Raw genomic sequence first — 20059 nt, forward strand, 5'->3', positions numbered from 1 at the left:
TGGATGCTTATCTTGCTGGGATCCTATGACCCCAGCTGACTTCCTGCCCTTTGGGCAGGGGGCTGGACTTGATGATCTCCTGAGGTCCCTTCCAGCCCTGATGTCTATGATATCTATGAAACTGTAGTTCCTGTAAGATATAGGCAGTAAATTGGTACTGGCACTGTACCATTTAAGCAACAGTTAAGTGAATTATGCAGTCACCTAGCATGATAGCACCTTGACCCCAGATGTGGCCTCGGTGCATCCTGGAGACACTTTCCCGGTGCTTCCATACCTTCTGCCCCAGATTCCTCTCTACTGTTCACTGTCTGACCACTGAGAACCAGCTGATGTATACCAGAGGACCGTTTCTTGGCCTGTGGTGCTTCAGCCTTATCTGTCTCACTCAAGCTCTGCCAGCCCTTAAGCACAGGGGATTGTGCCAGCTGGATCACACCCTTGTTTGATCATATGCTTAGAAAAGATGGATCCCCCTTTCTGTGGGATGGGGCAAGTCTGTATTGGTCAGATAGCTTGGAAACATGTATTACTGACATCAAAGGATTTATAAAAAGCAGCAGCAAGCATAAGAAGTCAGTAGCCATATACTGAGATATAGACAGAGGTATGAGAGTAAATAAGCAAAAAAAAATGAGATCATTAACTTGTTCTCACCCTGCATCTTAGGCTGCTAGAGACATCCAAAAAACTGGTGCTTTATGAACATGATTTATTTGTAATTAAAAAAGAAATATAAAGGCTTATGCACAAGACTTCTACAGGTACAATTCAGTTTACAGTGAAAGAGATTTGTTTGCTTTTTGCAGCAGCCCAGTCATCTGCTGACATACTGAACTGCTTGAATAGAAAAGTGAGGTTTGTTCCCAAAGGAGGGGAGATTAACTGAAACCAACAAATAAATTAAATTGCACTTGTAATAGAATATTTTAAAACAAAAGGCTTTTTCAGTTGAACTGGAAAAGGAGTAAAAAGATCCAGTGTTTGGAAGTTGAAAACAGGAATTCAAATTAGAAATAAATCTGAATCTTTTTAACATTGAAGTAATAAAGTATTGGAACAATTTACTATGAGTTTTAAATTATGTTGTTACAGGATTTTTTTAAATCAATATTAGTTCTTTTTCTGAAAGAGGAATTCTTACTCAGGGGAATTCTTATGGTTTGTTGTTATGTAGGAATCCAGATCACAAGATCATAGTTGCCCCTTTGGGCCTTTTAGTTGAGGAATAATGTAAATCTGTAGCACCATCAATTCTTGGACAAGTTTTCTAAAACAGAGACATATATATTTATTTCCTTAGGTGATTTGAATATTGTAACGTATGTCTTAGAATGCACATTTGAAACCATCTTTTCTTTTGTCCATGTATTTTTCTGCCAAAACTAGTCATTTTGACATCTTGAAAGAACGGGCTATTGACTTTTTTTGCCCTGTGTTCAGATTAAATCTGAGGTGTGCTTGTGCAGCCTCAGACAAAGTGGATTACATTTACAATTTGTTCATTTTTTCATTGTCCTATATTAATGTCCAGTGCTAAAGAGTGTCATCATTCAATTCAGGTTATTGTGTGTACCTTTAAATTCATTTCACGTGCAGATGAATACATGCACGCAATCTTTTGTCTGTTAGGACATGTTTGCAATATAAAGAGGGTAATTTCTAATGAATTCTTATTTCTGAATTAACTTTCTGATTCTATATTACACTATTTGTCTGTTTGCTTTGGGGTTTTTGTTTCTTTGTCTATTTTGATGGGGCGTATTATAACTACAATATCTCCTTCCAGCATTTTTCATTGCTTTTACTTGCAGGCGTTGTCTGGGCGTCTGGGTAAAATTATCCGTGGACAAATAGATCAAGACAACCGAGGGGTGATTTTTACAGAAGCCTTTGTATCCCGTCATCAGGCGCGTATTCGCGGTCTATTTAGCGCAATGACTCGGTAAGTGCGTAACTGCATGTAGAAATAGGTTTTTCATTATTCTTTATGAATATGATTTATTTGTAATTTAAAAAAGAAATATAAAGCCTTATGCATGAGACTTCTACAGATACCATTCAGTTTACAGTGAGAGAGATTTGTTTGCTTCTTGCAGCAGCCCAGTCATCTGCTGACATACTGAACTGGTTGACTAGAAAAGTGAGGTTGGTTCCTAGAGGAGGGGAGATTAACTGAAACCAACAAATAAATTAAATGACACTTGTAATTTATATTTTAAACGATCAGATTTTGTCAGTCACTGTGTTACTGTTTTTTTTAAAGTGTCATTTCTGTCATGTCATTGTGACATTCTGAAAAATAAAGCCTGTTTATAGAATTTTTTTGTGTCAGATCATTAAAACGGCTTTATAGTGATCACAAACTGAACTTGGCAGTTTTAATAATATTTATAGTAGCTCAGTTCTAATAATTTCAGATCAGTATCAATTCAGAAACTTCATAAGCAGTTGGAAGTTGACATTAGCAGTATAGGCAATATGCTATGTAGTTTTGCAGAAAGTAAAACTCTTGAGGACAAGTCTGGAGGCTCTGCATCTTTTCTGGACTCTGTACATTAATTTGAGGGTTGCTAAGCCTTTCTCATGTTTATCCTTTTATTCTCTCTAGGCCTACACCTGTAAGTAACTTGATCACTCGTTATGGATTTCAGGAACATTTGCTTTACTGTGAGTTTCATTTAGACTGTTTCATGTAATAGTTAATATGCAAATTCTTAACTATTCAAGTTAATAATTAGTATTAGTTGTGAAATAAGTAGTAACAGATATCCTTTCCAATTTAACAAGTAATCCACTTGAGCTGTCCACACCTTAAAAGTGCCACTCTGGATCTTAGGGCAATGAAAATGTCTCTAGGGGCAGAATGATGCAAGAAGTACAGTACTCATTTTTTCATTTGTTTCATTATTTGCCCCCAGCTACTGGCAGTTTTATCACTGGAACACACAAAAGGGGACAGATTTTACATTGCCAAATGACATTAACTGCCCTAAATTCTCATTTTTTGGCTTTGCTTTGCAATAGCAGAGGCAGAATTTTTGTTATGCTCTCCACTAGATCTCTTTATATGAGAGAGAAAGTACACTTTACGTTGACTATTATTTTGTGAAGCTTTTTTTTTAAAATAAAATCCATGAAGACTTCCTTCTCAACTGCCAAATCTCCTGTGCAGGCCGTGATTATATCTTGCTTCCAATATTGCCAGTCCTTTTTTTTTAATACCCAGACTTACCTCTCTTCCATCCAGAATGCTGTCTTAAAAATCATCTGTCTTATCTGCTGACAGGCCATGTCCTACTTGTCTTCAGATTCCTTTACCAGCTTGCTATCTTTTTCATATAAAAGTTAATCTTCTTTTCTTTACTTCCAGGGTTTTGCATGGCTTAGCTCTGCTAATGTATCTGTTTCCTTCTCTTCTAAATGGCTGCTCACCCCTTTAAGCTGTCATATATCTTTGTTTTGTCTTTTGTGACCTCCTGTGTCTGACTTTTCTCACCTGACCCCACCTTTCCTCCTGTCTCCTTTCCCTTCAGGCTGTTCTTTATAAATATATGTTGTCAGCCTTAATTACCTTAAGCTAACCACAAACGACAATAATTTCTAGGGGTATACCAATAGAGATTTTGGGGGCTGATACCAATAGCCGATATTTAAAGAGGCATATCAGCTGATACCAATATCCGATACAGCTGCTATCAGGTGGTGGAAGGGGAGGAGGGCGGGAAGGGGCATGGGAGGAGCAAATCAATGCTCCTCCCTGATGAGGGAGGGGGCGGGGCAGGCACTGCCCAGCTGGGGTAGGGGGGGAGGGAGCATGGGACAGAGGTGCGGCTCATGGGGTGGGGGCAGCTCCCGCCACTACTTGCACCCCAGGAGGGTGGGAACAGGAGGAAGTGTGCCCTCGCATCTGTGCAGTGTGGGGCGGGTTGCAGCTGTGGGATGGGGCTGGCGCTGCACAGGGCTTTTCTTGCTGGGGGCTGGGCTCAGAGCAGGCTCTGGTGGCGCTGGAAGGAGGCTGTGGCCACCCTAAATTTTACCACAGCTCCACTTCCAGCCCTGCACCACCACCCTGTGCAGCTCTGGCTTTTCCCAGTGCTTTGGTGGAGGCAGGGCATTCAGCTGGGGCTGCACCAGGTGGCAGAGCAGGGAGCAGAGCTGCAGTGAAATTTGGGGTGGCTGTAGCCTCCTCCCAATGCCACCGGAGCCCGCTCCAAGCCCAGCCCCCGGCGAGAAGAGCCACACAGCACTGGCTCTGGCTCCACCTTTATAGCTGCAGCCTTCCCCATGCCGTGCAGATCCTGGGGCACGTGACCTCACCCTCCTGGTGTGCAAGTGGCGGTGGGAGCTGCCCCAACCCCATGAACTGTGCCTCCGTCCCATGACTCCCCCTCCACCTGCCCCCTCCCTTACCACAGACGGCGTTGATGTGTCCCCATGTTCCTTCCTTCCCCCCTCCCCTTCTGACTTACCACCTCTTCACGCTGTCAGCTGTGCTCTGTGTGGCACTGCGGCTGCATGAAGCATGGGCATTTATGGGCCAAATTATCAGCCCCATAGGACCAATGTCTGAGATGGACAATTTTCTTTACATCATTACTGTTCTGGTATTGGACTGATGTACCAGTGCACCTCTAATAATTTCTAAAAGGGATGAACACTAATATAATGACTTTTTTCTTTTAACAGCACAAGGAAGAAATAAGTTTAATTCAGTTTTTTATCTTTTGCTCCCCATTTCATTTTTCTTTGTATGCTATCTATGTAGCCCCATGTTTTGCAAAGAGGGTAATCCAGTAGGTATCCAGGGTTTTACTGTGCGACTCCCTGTGTTGTTTTGGGGCATACAATTCTTGTTCTCACATATGTTAAATCACTACATTGATCTCCAAACCTCTGACATGAATTAAAATTTTAACCTAAAATTTCACCCCAGAGAAGGAAAGAATAGGCAGGCTGAATTATTTATTGTTTCTTCACCCGGAAATTCAGAAACGTGGCCAGGCTGTTCATCACATAAAGGTTTGTAACATGCCCAAGGCATGCTATGAATTAGACAAGTAAAAGAACTCTAAATTACTACAAATATATTAATTAAAAATAGTGCTATGCTTAGGTACAGTTTCTTCAGTTGTCTCTTTGTGAGTTTCCCACACTGAGTTGTATTGTACAGCAAGACTACGTAGAAAGAGCCTCCAAAATTAGCTTATTAACTTAAAATCAATAGGTGAACAATATCTAGCTATTATAAGTATACAAAATATTTATTACTGGCGAAGTGAAAAAAAATATTCAAAAGTAAGACTCACATTTAGATTTGGAAAGGTAGAGAGAACTTATAAATAGAAGAAAGATTAAAAGATCTTAATCTATGAAGATCTTTATCTGAAGGAGACCTTTGGTATATTGTTTGGTTTCAGCAGTTCACTCACTGGTTTGAGACAAGCAGATAAATCCTTTGATTTCAAATTGGATCTCTGTCTGTGTTTCAGCATAGTCAGTTTATATCTGCTCAGCTATGTAGAGTTTGATGCACATCTCACACTTTGTTGCATTAATATTTTCATATTAGTATTTTTGATATTCAGATACAATTTCTTTCAGTAAGACCTTCTCAAATCTCTGATGTTTGAAGTTCAGGTTTGGTGACATTTTCATGGAGATAACATCAAGGTTAATTTCTGTGGCTGTGGGACTTTGGGTGTGGTGGCTCGTTTTAGTTGTTTGTCTTTGTTCTTCATACTGTCTTAAATTGAAAACTTTTCCTTTCATACTCCCATCCCTCTCTCCTCAGTTTCATTAGTATCAAAGAACCTTTTATTTATTTTAAAGTTTTACTTTTAAAACTTTTCTCTTATCTTGTCCATTTGCTGAAATACCATTTCAGTACCACAAATGTTGTCATATTTGAAAAGCTCTTTCAAAAGAGTATAAGCAAGGCTCAAGAGCAAAGTCTCCTTGCTTTTTTCATGCATGGTACCACTAAAAATAAGCTTTAAAGTGCATACATGTTGCATCTCGTAGCTTGTTTCATTAAGCATATTTCAGGGACTTCTTGAATTTAACTTGTCAAAACCAATGTAATAGTCATTTATTCTATAATAGATCCATGATATTCTTATCCTTTAGATGACCTTATAGAGTAAAAGGTTGGCTAGGGTGTCAGGGGTCCAGTCCTAACATGGATGCAGGATTTGTTGTTCCTAAACAATTTCAGACCAATCATCTCATGTGGTCGTCTTGAAAAGTGAATGATATTTTAACTTCTCCAGTAAATGAGATTTAATCATTTTTCTAGGATGTTTGTATTATTGTCCTACAGTTAAGTTTTTCCTGAGATTAGATCTAAACCTCCTTTGCTGCCGTCTGAACCCATTGCCATATGTCCTGTCTTTTGTGGTGAAGGAGAATGCTATAAAGAAGATGTAGAAACATTCTTTCAAATAGTTGAAAACTGTTATCATGTCCTTTGGTTAATCTTCAAGCTATTATAATAAAGAATACATCCACTTAAGAAATGTGGAAGAATGTCAGTTCAGGAAATAGCATGCGAATAACGTTAGAAAACACAGATTTTCCTGATTTTGAATATTTTATGTCAGATCCAGAGCCACTGAAATCCAATGAAAGAATTTCATGACTTCACTGAACTATGACTCGGATCTTATGGGATACAACAAATAATTTCCACTTCCAAATTTAAAAAAAAGAGAGTACATCTTCCAAATATTTCATCTTAGTAGTGTTTGGGTTCTGGTACTATACCATCTAGAAGTTTCAAACAGGATTATGGTGCAATTATGTTAGGCATGGTGAAAGCATAGTCATTACCCTGAGCTAACCTTAAAAGAATCATAGTCTTTAATTATCCATTTTGTATTAATTTCTGCAGCTTCATTTCAATACCTATCTAACTGATGGTGCTTTATGTATTGCAAACTTTGTAGTATGGCAACTTTTTAAATTTTAGCATCACAAATCTCATGAATGTTTCAGTATTCCAGTTAGGTAGACCAGGCATGTGAGCAGACAAGCAAATTGTCAGATAAGCATTAAGCAAGTTCTGTGTTGCCAAGTACAAAGTAATGTACCTGAGGAAAAGTATCCTATGCATATGCAGGCCTTGGGCTATTATGACTTCAGAAAAGAAACCTTGGAGTTACTGTAGTTAGTTCTCCAAAAACACCGCTAAATGTGTAATGGTGAACAAGAGAGTCAACAAAATGTTTGGTATCATCGAGAAGGGAATTAAAAATTAAACATCATGATATAAATTCATAATGTACTCACATCTTCAATACCGTGTTTAGTTCTAGTCTCCGCATCTCATGAAATCATGTCATGGAATTAGAAAAAGGAACCATTATATGTGACTACATTTAGTGTTCTTTTGCTGGTAAAATATCTTAGCTGTTCTGTGCCATACAACTTGAATAAGTTTGAATATAATAGTTTAGTAGTACTGGTTGCTATTTTATCCTTGCCAGGAGAATGCATGTAGACTCTGGAGTTAACTAATTATTGAAGATCAGTGTAACAGCGGGCCTGTTCCAGGCCGATCTCACTGTGGCCCGCCCACCTGTTTTTGGGCAAACCACCTGCCTTCTCGCCTGCCATGCCTGTTGGTAATTAATTAATAGAAGTTAATCAGGCGGGAGGCTGCCCAGTTCTTGCCCTGATGCCAGGGGGTGCTATCTGCAGCTCCATTCCTCCCCTACACCGCAGCCCAAGCCTTACAGGTGGCATCCAGATGTTCTCAACAGCCACTGGCCCCACGCTGGACCCCAGACTTGTCCAATCAGGACCGCTCTAAGATCCCTCCATTCCCGTAGCCTAATCCGCCTTCATCCTGGGCAGCATAGCTCCCTGAACTGCTTCCCCTTCCGGGTGTGGTCCCCCCTGGGGCCTTTGGCTATTGGCCCTAGCCCACCTCCAGGCCAGTCGGAATCCCAGGCCCACAGCTCTTGGGCGTTCCTTGCGGTGGGCCCCTGGCCCTTCAACCCTTCCAGTTCTGGCCCCAGCATTGACCAGTCGGGGGATGTCCAGACAGGTGCGAGTCTCTGGCCCCACTCTCTCTCTCTCTCTCTCTCTGGGGGTCCATCTTCCAGACCCTACAAAGTGAGGAACCCACCTGGTTGTGGGGGCTAGGGGTTAAGGTGCCCCGACCCGCCTTTCACCAGGTGACTGGCCTGGAATTTCTTGGGGGCACCACTGGGAGCCACACCAGGCCACCCATCCCTGGCAGGGTGCAGTTTTAGGTCATACCCAGGACCAGGAGCCTCCTGACCATCCCCTGCAGCTCCTCCCTTACCTCTAGATGATACCTGTAGCCAGGCGATGTTGTTGCCTGGCCTCCCAGCTGCAAAATGCTCTGTTTATATGGGCAGCCCTGAATCTAAAATGGCTGTCCGCATCAGGCACCTGCCAGCTGCTGTCTCAGGCCCTTAAAGTGGCAGGCACAAACAGTGCCCTGCCACAATCAACTATAGTTACCAATTGGACAGAGTTTTGTTTCTCGGATGTTTTCACTATCAACTCATGTTAACACGTTTGAGTTAACACCTTTGTGCCTTTTTTGTCATTAGTAACATCCAAATATTTATTATTGTAAAACGTATTAATAAAATCGTTGTGTATTTTATTTGTTGGCTAGGAGAAGACAGCATTTTGACCATGTTTTGTAACTTCAAAGCTACAGTGTTCTAAGTTTTGATCCTGTCAGTGTAGCTTTGTTCTTTTGATCTGTACATTTGCCAGAGCTCTCATCAGGAAATTCCCAGAAGTGTTTAAAAATACCCTTTCAGTGCAACAACTGCTTGTAGTTCTGTTATTCTGTTTCATTTAATGTGTGGTAGAAAAATCCTGATGGATAAATGCAATAAAACCAAAATAATTGAAATATATTTAGTAATGCGTATATTTATTCAAACTTACTTTGTGTGTTTTTATCTTTCAGCTGTGTTAGAGGAACTTGTTAACACTGGACGTCTGAAGGGCACAGTGGTTGGCGGGAGACAGGATAAGGCAGTGTTTGTTCCAGATATCTATGCCAGGACACAGAGCAACTGGGTGGATTCCTTTTTCAAGCAGAACGGTTACCTAGGTAACTGATCTTAATTTTTTTTTTTATGAATAAAGGGACTTAGGGTTAGGTAATTAAATGAACCCTAGTGTGACCATTGTCTATGACTGAGCTTTATAAGAATACATAGAATGCTACTATAGTAGTTTGTATTCCTCTGGTAAAGGCTTGGTCTTACCTTTTCAAAATATAAGCATCTAAAACTGCCCAGTTGGAACTACTAGGTTTGCAAGCTGTGCTGCCTGTGAGCTTGCCTAACTAGAAGACCGTTTCATTGTAGTCATATATATTTTTTCATTGTTGAGAGAAATTTTTACTGATAGGAGGGGAGGTAGCAGTTCTATTCATGCTTCTATCGATCTATATATCTATTGACTGGAGCGTGAGGGGTAGCAGGCATAAGTGATGCCCAAGTCCTGAGTGGCAATGGCCTGCTGTTCTCAAGATGGAAATTGTATTCTAGATAAAGTAGTGAGGTGCTGTTTTAAAGTTCCCATATTTTAAAAGGACAGTCCTTCCAATAACCTAGAGACTTTTTCTCTCAAAGAACTCAGAATACTTTGATCTGGTTACTATTAACTGTTTAATTCTATTTTTGTCTTTTTAAACTACGGAGTATCTTTTAAATACATTATAGTACTGTGAACAATGCATGTTTCCAAATTTCCAAGGATAAATAACTCACAGCTTCCATGTTTTGTCAGGCATTTAAAAAAGTACTTACGTGGGCATGTGTATTTGAGTGACCAGAAAGACTTGAGGAAAAAACCTGCTGTTCTTTCATAGATACAATTAGACAATGTACTTTCTATCCATTATATTTTACTTTAAAAATGCCCTTGGAAGAGGTAATTATGAAATTAAAAGTTAATAGCGCAATAAAGTGAAAAAAGGAGGAACACTCTAAGTTAAGGCCATGGATTGTAAAGGCTGTGAGGCAGTTTTTTCAGACTTTTATTTCCTGTTCTTTCATTTTCTACAGCCACACTAATTTTAACCAAGTCAGTGTTGGCTTTAACCTTATTTAACTTTCTCTTCGCATCTATGTTGCATATTTAAAGAACTTATCATTTCCCAATTTTCTTATTTTCAGAAGAGCTTGCCAGTTAAGTCATGTGCTTGTTCGAAGGCTTGCTGAAGCCTCATTTAAATATGTAGAAGAAAAAATATTTAGAATGTTTTGTCTCTTATTTCCTCATGGTTGAGGCATTACAAGTCTGGGACTTGTACTATGTAACACTTGAGGTCCCTTCCAACTGTATGGTTCTATGATTGTCATCTCACACTACTACTTACAGTTCCCCGAAAATGAGGACCTCTTTTGATCTTAGGAATTCATCTCTTCTTGCTTCGTTTCTTTTGCAAACCTTTAATTTCTTTTCATAAATCTCAGACATTACAAAAAATTTTTAGGGAGATTATTATGATTTCACAGAAGAATATGATTTATCTGATTAGTCTATAAAAGCGCATACCTATCCTGCCTTTTAAAAGGTATAGAGTGAAAAAATGAATTTCTAAAGAAGGAGGTTTTGAAAAATTCCACTTAGTGTGGGGCTTGTGATGTACAGCTGAATTTGACGAGTTCACTCATTTGAGACATGGTTGTTTGTCTTGGATTCATATATGTTAGGGTCGGAAGGGACCTCAGTAGGTCATCGAGTCTGACCCCCTGCCCTAGGCAAGAAAGAACACTGAGGTCAGATGACCCCAGCTAGTCTTACTTTAGCAATAGGTTAGATAAGCATTTGTTTGGGTTGGTTTGGATAGGAATGATCCTGCCTTGTCCAGGGAGCTGGACCAGATGGCCTCCATAGGTCCTTCCCAACTTCTATGCTTGTATGTTTCTATGATTTGCAGAATCTAAACTCAGAAGTTCCAATTTAAAAAAAAAAAAAAAAAGGTTCTTTCACTTCTTTCTGGTTGTGAAGGCCACCTTCCAGAAATAGATTAAGTATAACCCATGTAGTGCTATCTGTCAAAATCTGCAGATTGCCCTAATTCCTCCATTAGACAGTTTTGAGAAGCAGTAGAGTAAAAATTGCCCAGAACCTTGTCAATTTTCACATTTTTTATTCAGAACCCCATGGGTAGCAGTGCAGCTGATAAGAAGTAATTCATTTTTCTTGCTACTAGCTCATGAAAGCCATGGGCCTCAAGAGAGGATAACACGCAACTTGTTCATATAAGAACAAAGAACTGGAAGGAATTTTTTGAGACATTGGTCTCCTGGTATCAGTCAGCCATATCACTAAATGAGGGCTGTCCAACTGATGGCCGATGGATGACATGGAGCCTGCAAGGGGTTAATTTGTGTTCCGTGGACTCTTGCCTAGCTGCTGCTCTCTCTGTTCCTGCTGCTGTGGCAGCACTTCCAGTTTCTGCTTCTTGCTTCTACTCCTGGGGCAATTTTACATGGTGGGAGAAGGTTTGGGGAGGGCTTCTTGCTGCATGCTCTCTTTGTACAGTCAAGTCAGGCTGCCCATACAGTGCCGTGGGGGTGGGGAATGGGGTCCAAATGCCTACATGGCTGGGAGGACTCTGGGAGGGCTGCTCCTACGGTGTACAATGTGAGCTACATGTGGCCTGTGGGACAAGCAGCCCCACTGCCCAGAATTTGGACAGCCATGTACCTAAATGATCAAGGCCTATCCTAAAACCACTTAGGTATTTTGTTGCTCCTATTAAGAGGCTGTTCCAAACCTCACTTCTCTGAAAATAGAAATACAGGCAACCCCTGCTTAGTTGGTTCCCGAAAAACTTAGCATTAAGTGGAATAGCATTAAGAGAGACCTGCCGCCAGCTGTACAATGTCCGTGAGTGTTATAATGAAACTAGCTGAGCACTAAATGGAATTGGGTATCAATGTAAAACGAGCGTTATAGCAAAATAGCGTTAAACGAAACAGTGTTAAGCGGGGGTTGCCTGTAGTCGTCGTAGAAGATAACTCAGAAATGTAGACTGAAGGAGATGTGTAGCTGTGGATTTGCAGCCCTTGTAGCAGACAAGAAGCATGAAAAGTAGAGACTATATGGGGACTTCAGCCATTTAGAGCTCGGGGCTTTAAAAAATAAGATAAAAGATGGAACTACAGCAGGGATCGGCAACCCCCGGCATGCATCCCAAAGCATGGCACATGAAGCTATTTTGCTCAGCATGCCACAGCTGCCCCAGCCACGGAGCCCAGGATGCTTGCAGCAAGCAGCCAAGAGGCTGGAAACCCTGCTGCAAGCAGCCCGGGCTCCAGCGCAGGCAGTAGCTGCCTGGAGCCTGAGCCGGGGCCAGCTGTGGCAGGCAGCCAGGAGACTGCAGACAGCTCCACTGGGGTCCAGAGCCCTGGCACCAGCTCCATGGTGGTGGTAGCTGCACACGCACCTCAGGGCAAACAGTGGAGAAGGGACCAGGGCAGCACAACCCTGGCCTCTTCCCTACCATTCTCCTGGAGGCACATGTGCAGCTGCTGCCATCACAGAACCAGTGCCACAGCTCCAGATCTCGGTGTTTGCAGCCTGCCCACCATGTGCTGCAGCTACCCAGAGCCCAAGCCAACTGTGGCAGGCAGCTGGCAGACTGCAAACAGCTACACTGCGGTCCAAAACTCCAGATGGGCTCTGCAGCAGTGGCAATTGAACATGCACCTCAGAGCAAACAGCAGGGGAGGGACAGCAGAACCCCAGCCTTTCCCCTGCTATTTGCCTGGTGATACACATGCACCCACCACCAGCAATGAGAATTGGGCCCCTCATGTTTCCCCCAGCATGTGCCTGTGGCATGCAAAGTTGAGGTGGGGATCAAGGTTGGGGTGTTTTTGGCAGTCTGGCCAAAAACTTTGCCGACCTCTGAACTATAGGGTCCAAGAACATTGCCATGGTGGCAACCTTAATTCTGCTTGCTTTCCCAGAAGTTACATGTGCATAGGAGCAATATTTATATGCTACATACCACAGTGTAGTATGGAAATTGGGTACCAAATACAGGTCACATACTGACATTCAGTTTCTCCTGGGGGAGTTGTTGCTCTTCTAGGAGAAACCATGAGTGTACAGACGTTCAGGATTTTTCTCCCAGAGTGAAAATTGTCATTCCCAGAGAAAAAAATAACTTGGGAACAAGCAGGATTAATCACTGTCAGGAGAGTTTCTCCTGGGAGAGCTAGAGTCTGTGTACGTTCAGTCTAGCTGGCAGTTTAGAGTATGTTTGGCTAGAATGTTTAACCTTCTGTTTTTGAAGTCTAAAATTTGTAAAACCTGGTCGCCAGGACTACAGTGAATAGGTATGAGAAGAGACTGATTAAATAAATGTAAAGTATGTTATGGTAGTAAATTTTGAGAGGAGTAAATAGAAAAGGTAGAGTGGAAAATGTGACTGTTGAGTAAAAAATAAAACTAAAGACTGAAATAGACAGAGAAAAAGACACACCAGGATAAAATACAATGAAAGTGTCTGAGGGGAAAATGTATTAGTACAGTATATTAGTATGATGTTTAAGATGTATTGTAGTTAAATATAAATTATACATAATAAACAATGTGCTGCTTTTATTCCTCTAACTAGGAAGGGGCAGTGGGAGCACAGATATCCTTTACCATGGTTGAGTAGGCTTTGCCTTTGGGCCAGTTATATTTACAGTTGGGTTCTTGGGTCCCTCTTTATTTGTAAAATGTAGGATTGAAATTACTTTACTAGGGATCATGAATAGGTTAGCAGAGGGATGGTGTCTAAATATCTAGATTTTCCATGAAGCTTCATTAGCTTTTACTGTCAGTCTTTGCTTCAAAAAGTAGGAGCTAGACATAGAAATGTAGATGTGCTTGGGAATAATTTCTTCTTTTTCTTTTTTGTTTTTGAAAGTATAATGAATGGCTAAAACTTGAGACCTCTTGTAACTTTATAGAATTTGATGCATTGTCCAGGCTTGGCATCCCAGACCCTGTGAGCTACATAAAGAAAAGATACAAGTCTTCACATCTTTTATTTCTGAGCGCAGCCTGTGTTGGTCAGGGAATTGTGGATCAAGTGGAGGCTTCTGTAGATGAAGCCATCAGCTCTGGAACCTGGGTGGATATAGCGGTATGCTCTCTTTTTCTGAGGGTTTTATTTCTACCGGGTTTAGTCAAGTGGCAGCTTAATTTGGCTTTACTTCTATTTGTTTAAATCTTCTCTTTTTAACTTAAGATACAGTAACCAGCAAGATGCTTAAACTGTTCTTCAGGCACTTACAGTACACTGGTAGTAAATTTGCCATAAAAATCATTTTGGATAATTTCTCAGAACCAGTATTTTGGTATTCTGTTAGGGAGAAAAATAGTTCAGAGGTGTTGTTTTAAAAATATTTTTTAAAGAGATTCTAGGACCTTTTTCAGTTTGTTAGCCACTGAATCCTAACTAAATTCTAATTTTGGGAGTAGTGGTCTGTCTAGCTCAATCAGCCTGTTTTTTTTTATTTAGATACAGAATTCCCTACTTTCTGTCCTAGTCTGTTTGCTTGTACTTTGAAGTACTTAACTGCATTCCATCCCAAAGGTAGCTGCATATCATTACTATGTGAAATTTAATTACTCTTCATAGATCCCTTTGGGATCTTTGAAGATTATAAATAGTGTATGCATAAGAGACAGATTTTGCTCTTTTGAAGCATAGTATATTTTAAACAGTTACATTGAGGGCAAGCCTGCAGGTCTGCTAAATGCATGTAAGTGCCCCTTCCTTATTTTGGTGATGTAATGTATATGTAAATGATTTTGTTTCGTAATTCAGATACAAGGTAAAGCAGGGTAGCACTTCAGAGACTTAAATGTATGAAAATAATTGTGTTTCTTAATTCAGGCATAAGGTAGGGCAGGGTAGTACCTTTGAGACTAACAAGGTTGAGAACCACTAGGTTAGACAAAAGGCACCCCTCGAAAAATACAAGCTTGTAGCTTTTGCTCTTTTTTGGACGATCGAAAAAAGACAGAGAATTTCTTCTGTTGCAGAGAACTCAGAAGTATCACAACAGGTCAGATTCTGTTTAACGCTGTGGATTTCTGTTTGAAATCTTCGGGGTTATCTCTTGAATCATGTGTAGGTGTTTGCACATCTAACAGTTGCACAGCACCTTTAAAAGGATATTACAGCACTCGGGGTGCTATATCACCCTGGATGAGAGTCACTGGACTAAGAATCATGATCTTTCATAGGTAACAGCTGTCTTCATTATAACATCTAACAGGGTACATTGTTCAGAGATGCATGGAAATTTATGCATCTCTGAACCAGTTAATCTCTATAGGTACAAATGCATATAACAGTTAAACTTTTCCAGAATGTCACTGATTGGCAACTGGCTCCCAATTGTTGCAATGCCACCCTGCCCCTCCTTCTGCCTGACTTCAGACTAACACAGCTAACCACCTGTTTCTTACTTCTAGACTCTTCTGCCCAGTTCATTATCAGTAGAAGATTCTGGGATGTTGCTTCAGCAAGTGATGAGATCTTTCAACAAACAATCTTCAGCTATAGTTTTTATTGACACTGTTGTGGTCAGTGAGAAATTTATAAATAGTTGTACAGATCTGTTCCGTGACTTGATGCACCAGAAAGCTGAAAAAGTATGTTATCATTTACACGTTGTGTAAATATTTTTCTGGGTTTGTCTATCATTGACTTTCAGAGAAATTTCTGCTTAGGACTGAGTAAAAATGTTTTTTTTCCCAGTGCTGCTCTGGCAAACTTAAGGCCTGTGTATGTTCTTTCAAGCACTTAGAAAGATTCTGCAACTTTGCATTTTGTTTGCCATAGAAGAATGTGCTGCCACAGCTGTCTTGAGATCTCTGGAAATGCTAGCACAAGGAGTGATTATTTTAGGACCAAGTTGTGGTGTTGAATGTGCTGAAAAATTAAGTTGCAAGACATGACTGAGTTACATGCCTGACGTTTGGAGGTGTCATTTTTACACAGCCATCTTTACATTCCTATCAATATAACATCTGTAAAGCATTATGCAGTTATAATTTATGAAAGGATTAATGATCATTTATAATTTTATAAAGTTATGTTAAATGAATTGCTGTTGGAATAGATTTATAGCTTCTACCATACTGATCCATACACATAAGTTTCATAGTCTTCTGGTATCACCTAGACCCAAATGAAAATTTAATTGAAATCATTGGTCTTTGGGATCACTATCTAGTCTTACTTTAATTATGACTTAAATTTTATATAGGTATAAATGAAGAGAAAAGACCTTTTCTTCTACAGAAATTTAAAATTTGTTCTGTTAATAAGCTGAAGAAACACTAGGAGAACCTGAAAGCTGTGTTTCTGGATTACAGTTTTTGAGAGGCAGGCTGCCTGCTGTGGGCTCAGGGCCAGGGGCTGCGCCAGCCTCCTCCAGTTGGGGGGGCCTGGGCTGTGGCTGTGCTTGGGGCATGCAGCAGCAGCACTGGGAGGAATGGCTGCAGGGGCCCTATGGGGAATTTGGGGGTGACAGTAGCCCCCAAAACTCTCCTTAGCATCACCCCTGCTCTGGGTACCACCCCAGCACTGGCCTGCATTGCTCTCCAGGCTGCCGGGCTGCATTCCTGTAAACTGGCTATTGGATTGGTATGGGCTGATATGGCTGCTTAATAATTGGGTATTGGTATTGGTCAAGAAAATCTTTATCGATGCACCCCTATTTGTGATTTAAATGAATAATATTTATTTCAGGAAATGAAAAATAACCCTGTTCATTTAATCACTGAAGAAGATCTAAAACAGGGTTCTATTTTGGAAAACTCATTTGCTAATAAAAAAGACAAAAAGGATGAGAGAAGAAAGAAAGCAACAGGTAAGAAAATAAGATTTATTTTGTTTCATCACCAAGACAACCTTTCCAACCTTGGCAGCATTTAAATATAAAATATACCCATTTACAACTCATTTCACATGCTTGCCTAACTTAAAGCTGGGGGGAAATTGGTAATGAAGAATAACTACTACCTTCCCCTCTCTCTCTCTCATCTTTACAAAAAGCAAGAAAAGGTTTTACAATATGGTCTAAAAGCTATAACAGTTCAGTTTCGCTCAACTCATTCAGAGTTTCAAAGTGATGAAGTGCTTTCTGAGAACACCATGCAAGCCCTCTCTCTACCACGTTGTTATACCATAATTATTTGATCAGATTTTTTTTAAGGCACGTTTTTGACCAGATTCAGAGAGTAAGGACATATACAACTCTATTGAGAAATTAATAATTTCAGTAGATCTTAATATGGCCCATATCATAAATGTATAAATTTTTTTGTTCAGCAGTCACTTTGAAAATATATTTAGGTTAAACACGATGGATTAAGTCTTGAAGACATTAAGAGGCCTGTTGTATATCTACAGAGCAGTTAAGAAATCTGTTTTAAGCCCCTGTTCAGAATTGGGGGATTGATGCATCTATCTTAATTGGATATAGAGTATAACCACATCTTTAAAACAGAACATTAGTTTTTCCTCTTAAGAAGTCCAGAAGTAGGTTGGCATGGAAACTATAAGCATGTTCCTGCCACACAAGAGAGCAGATTTTTCTAGGGCATGGTTGATGTTGAGTAGCTTGAACTTTAATTGAACTGTCATAAATAAAATGACTCCATTTTTCAGGACTATAAAGTCTAAGATGCTAACAAACATACTGTATGTCTATAATATATTTGCATGCATCTATAATATAGCTTGCACAATGCGTGAATCTGCTATAGTGATGTCTTTCATTCTGAATGTTACGTATATTATATCCAAATGAACTACATTGCCATGGTTTCAGGTTTAGGTATCATTATTACATATGCTGCAAATATTGACTAAATATGACACATGTCACATTGCCTACTTACATGCTCTTAAATGTATGCAGCTCTATGTATTAAGTCTAAAATCTATCCAGGGTGTTTCTTCTAAGGATTTCTAAGCCTGACCTGATTTGGCATTAATCCTTTTGGTGCTGACAAAAAGGATTTCACAATGTCCTGTGTTACTGCAAAATTTGAGATTTCAGGTTAAAATTAATGCAGTTATTTTGCCAAGTCTGTTTAAGAAACATTTGCATTGTTGCTTTTAGTAGATTTACTGTCCATCACTCTTACGTTGCAGATTGCAATGTACATATTGTTTGGATTCTTCATAGGCCATATCTCAGCACTTCTAGCAATTGTGTCTTCATAACTGATTTTCTTAAATAATGTGAAGACCAGATCCCGTAACTCCACACACTGTTCTTATCTCACTAGAATAGAGTCAGGTGTCCTGTTACCCTCCTCCTGAGCCCCCTTCCTCTTCCTTCTTGACTTCCCAGTGGCTTAACTTCAGTTCAGCCAAGTGTATAGCCTAGTAGTTGGGGCTCTTTCCTAGGGAATAAAAGATCTCTGTTCAAATCCCCTCTATCTGGGGCCATGTACAAGGATTACAGTTCTGCCAGGAGAATCACTGTTTTCCCAGTAGAAATGATAATTGTACAAGTATCTGTTCAGTTTCTCCCTCAGGGGAAACACACCCCTTCCAGGAGAAGTTTTCCAGACATCAACCTGGAAGATCTCCCTTGCAAAAACGTCTCTTGTAAGACAAATATTTGTATGCTTCCTTCCCAGTCTGGAAGGGGTAGGATAGGGGACGAGGGAGCAATGCTCCCTGCCTTTTCCATAAGAGAACAGGTTGGGGGCTTTTCCCCCTGTTCTCTTTTGTCTGGAGGAGGGAAGGTAGGGGCTGCCCTTTTGAAGTGCCATGCAGGGAAGAAGCTAGCTTCAAAATGCCGAGCTGGAGGGAGCACCTCCTCCAGAGGACATATTCAGAAGCCCTGCTTCTACAGCCCTTTGTGGGGTTGCAGATTCCAGAAGCTAGAACTTCTCCTCCATACAACCCACATGAAGTCTTATGCCTGTAGTCCCACACAAAGCTATAGATGCAGGCTCTGAGGGCATTTATACACATACCTTTGTCTGCTTCGATATGCTGGTAATCCAGCATGTTGAAGCAGACTCGATTAATTGAGTCCATGAAGCATGTGAGCTGATGTGCCTGGCGCTGTATTGCATGCATTTGTACAAATGGTGAAATGCGTGTCAGTGCGCAGAAACAGGCGGTGGTGTGCTTTTGAACTAAAACACCTTGGATATGTTTTAATTCAAAAAGTGCGCCACCACCATTTTCTCAGCACTGACACACATTTTGCCATTTATACCAATATATGTGCCACAGCAATGGGCAGTTTTAAAAGCACCCGGCACTGCAGCATGCACAAATGCCCTGAACTTCTGTACAAAGGAGAAAGATAACATCCTTGCTGAATAACTGGGCAGCCTGGACCACACCTGGGAGATGCCTGTTGTCTCCCCAGTTGCTCTATAGAAAACCTCTTGTACCTAACCTGGTTAATTATGATTGACCTACCTCAAGCAAGGTGCTTAAATGTTGGCCAGTGCAGTTACAACTGCGTTTGATAGGATCTGGCTCAGGATCTTTTCTGTCAACATGTTCAAAGGATGTCTTTGGTAGTGGCTTACTGCAGTTGTAAAGAAAGAGAAAGTCAGTTGCTTTACGGTCAGTATATCGTCACTTTTCAGTAAGTTAGACATAGCCAAACAGTAGAGGTACACTAATAGAGATTTTGGGGGCCAATACCAATAGCCAATTTTTATATTTCATAGATTTCATAGACATCAGGGCTGGAAGGGACCTTGGGAGATCATCGAGGTCCCATATTGGCCGATACTGATCCCATTTAACATTAAGCTGCATCCAGTTGGTAACTCTGTGGTGGTGGAAGGGAAGGAGTGCAGGGGGCAGACCAACGCCACCCCAGGGTGTTTTCATAGAATTCATAGACATTAGGGCTGGAAGGGACCTCGGAAGATCGTCGAGTCCAGCCCCCCACCCAAAGGGCAGGAAGTCAGCTGGGGTCATAGGATCCCAGCAAGATAAGCATCCAGTTTGCTCTGGAAGGTGTTCATTGTAGGTGCTTGAACCACCTCC

General features: G+C 40.8%; 1 protein-coding gene across 1 annotated transcript in view; it reads left to right on the plus strand.

Moving 5' to 3' along the window:
• The window catches only part of UFL1 (UFM1 specific ligase 1), a 48341-nt gene that overhangs the window by 6241 nt on the left and 22041 nt on the right, over positions 1-20059 (plus strand). Inside the window, exons 6-11 of the mRNA XM_019537773.1 lie at positions 1815-1945; positions 2612-2670; positions 8957-9103; positions 13977-14152; positions 15493-15672; positions 16775-16895. Coding sequence (XP_019393318.1) covers positions 1815-1945; positions 2612-2670; positions 8957-9103; positions 13977-14152; positions 15493-15672; positions 16775-16895 — 814 coding nt within the window. The remainder of the gene's footprint in view (positions 1-1814; positions 1946-2611; positions 2671-8956; positions 9104-13976; positions 14153-15492; positions 15673-16774; positions 16896-20059) is intronic.

This window comes from Crocodylus porosus, unplaced genomic scaffold, assembly GCF_001723895.1.
Source record: "Crocodylus porosus isolate Cpor-Errol unplaced genomic scaffold, CroPor_comp1, whole genome shotgun sequence".
Classification (NCBI taxonomy): Eukaryota; Metazoa; Chordata; order Crocodylia; family Crocodylidae; genus Crocodylus; species Crocodylus porosus.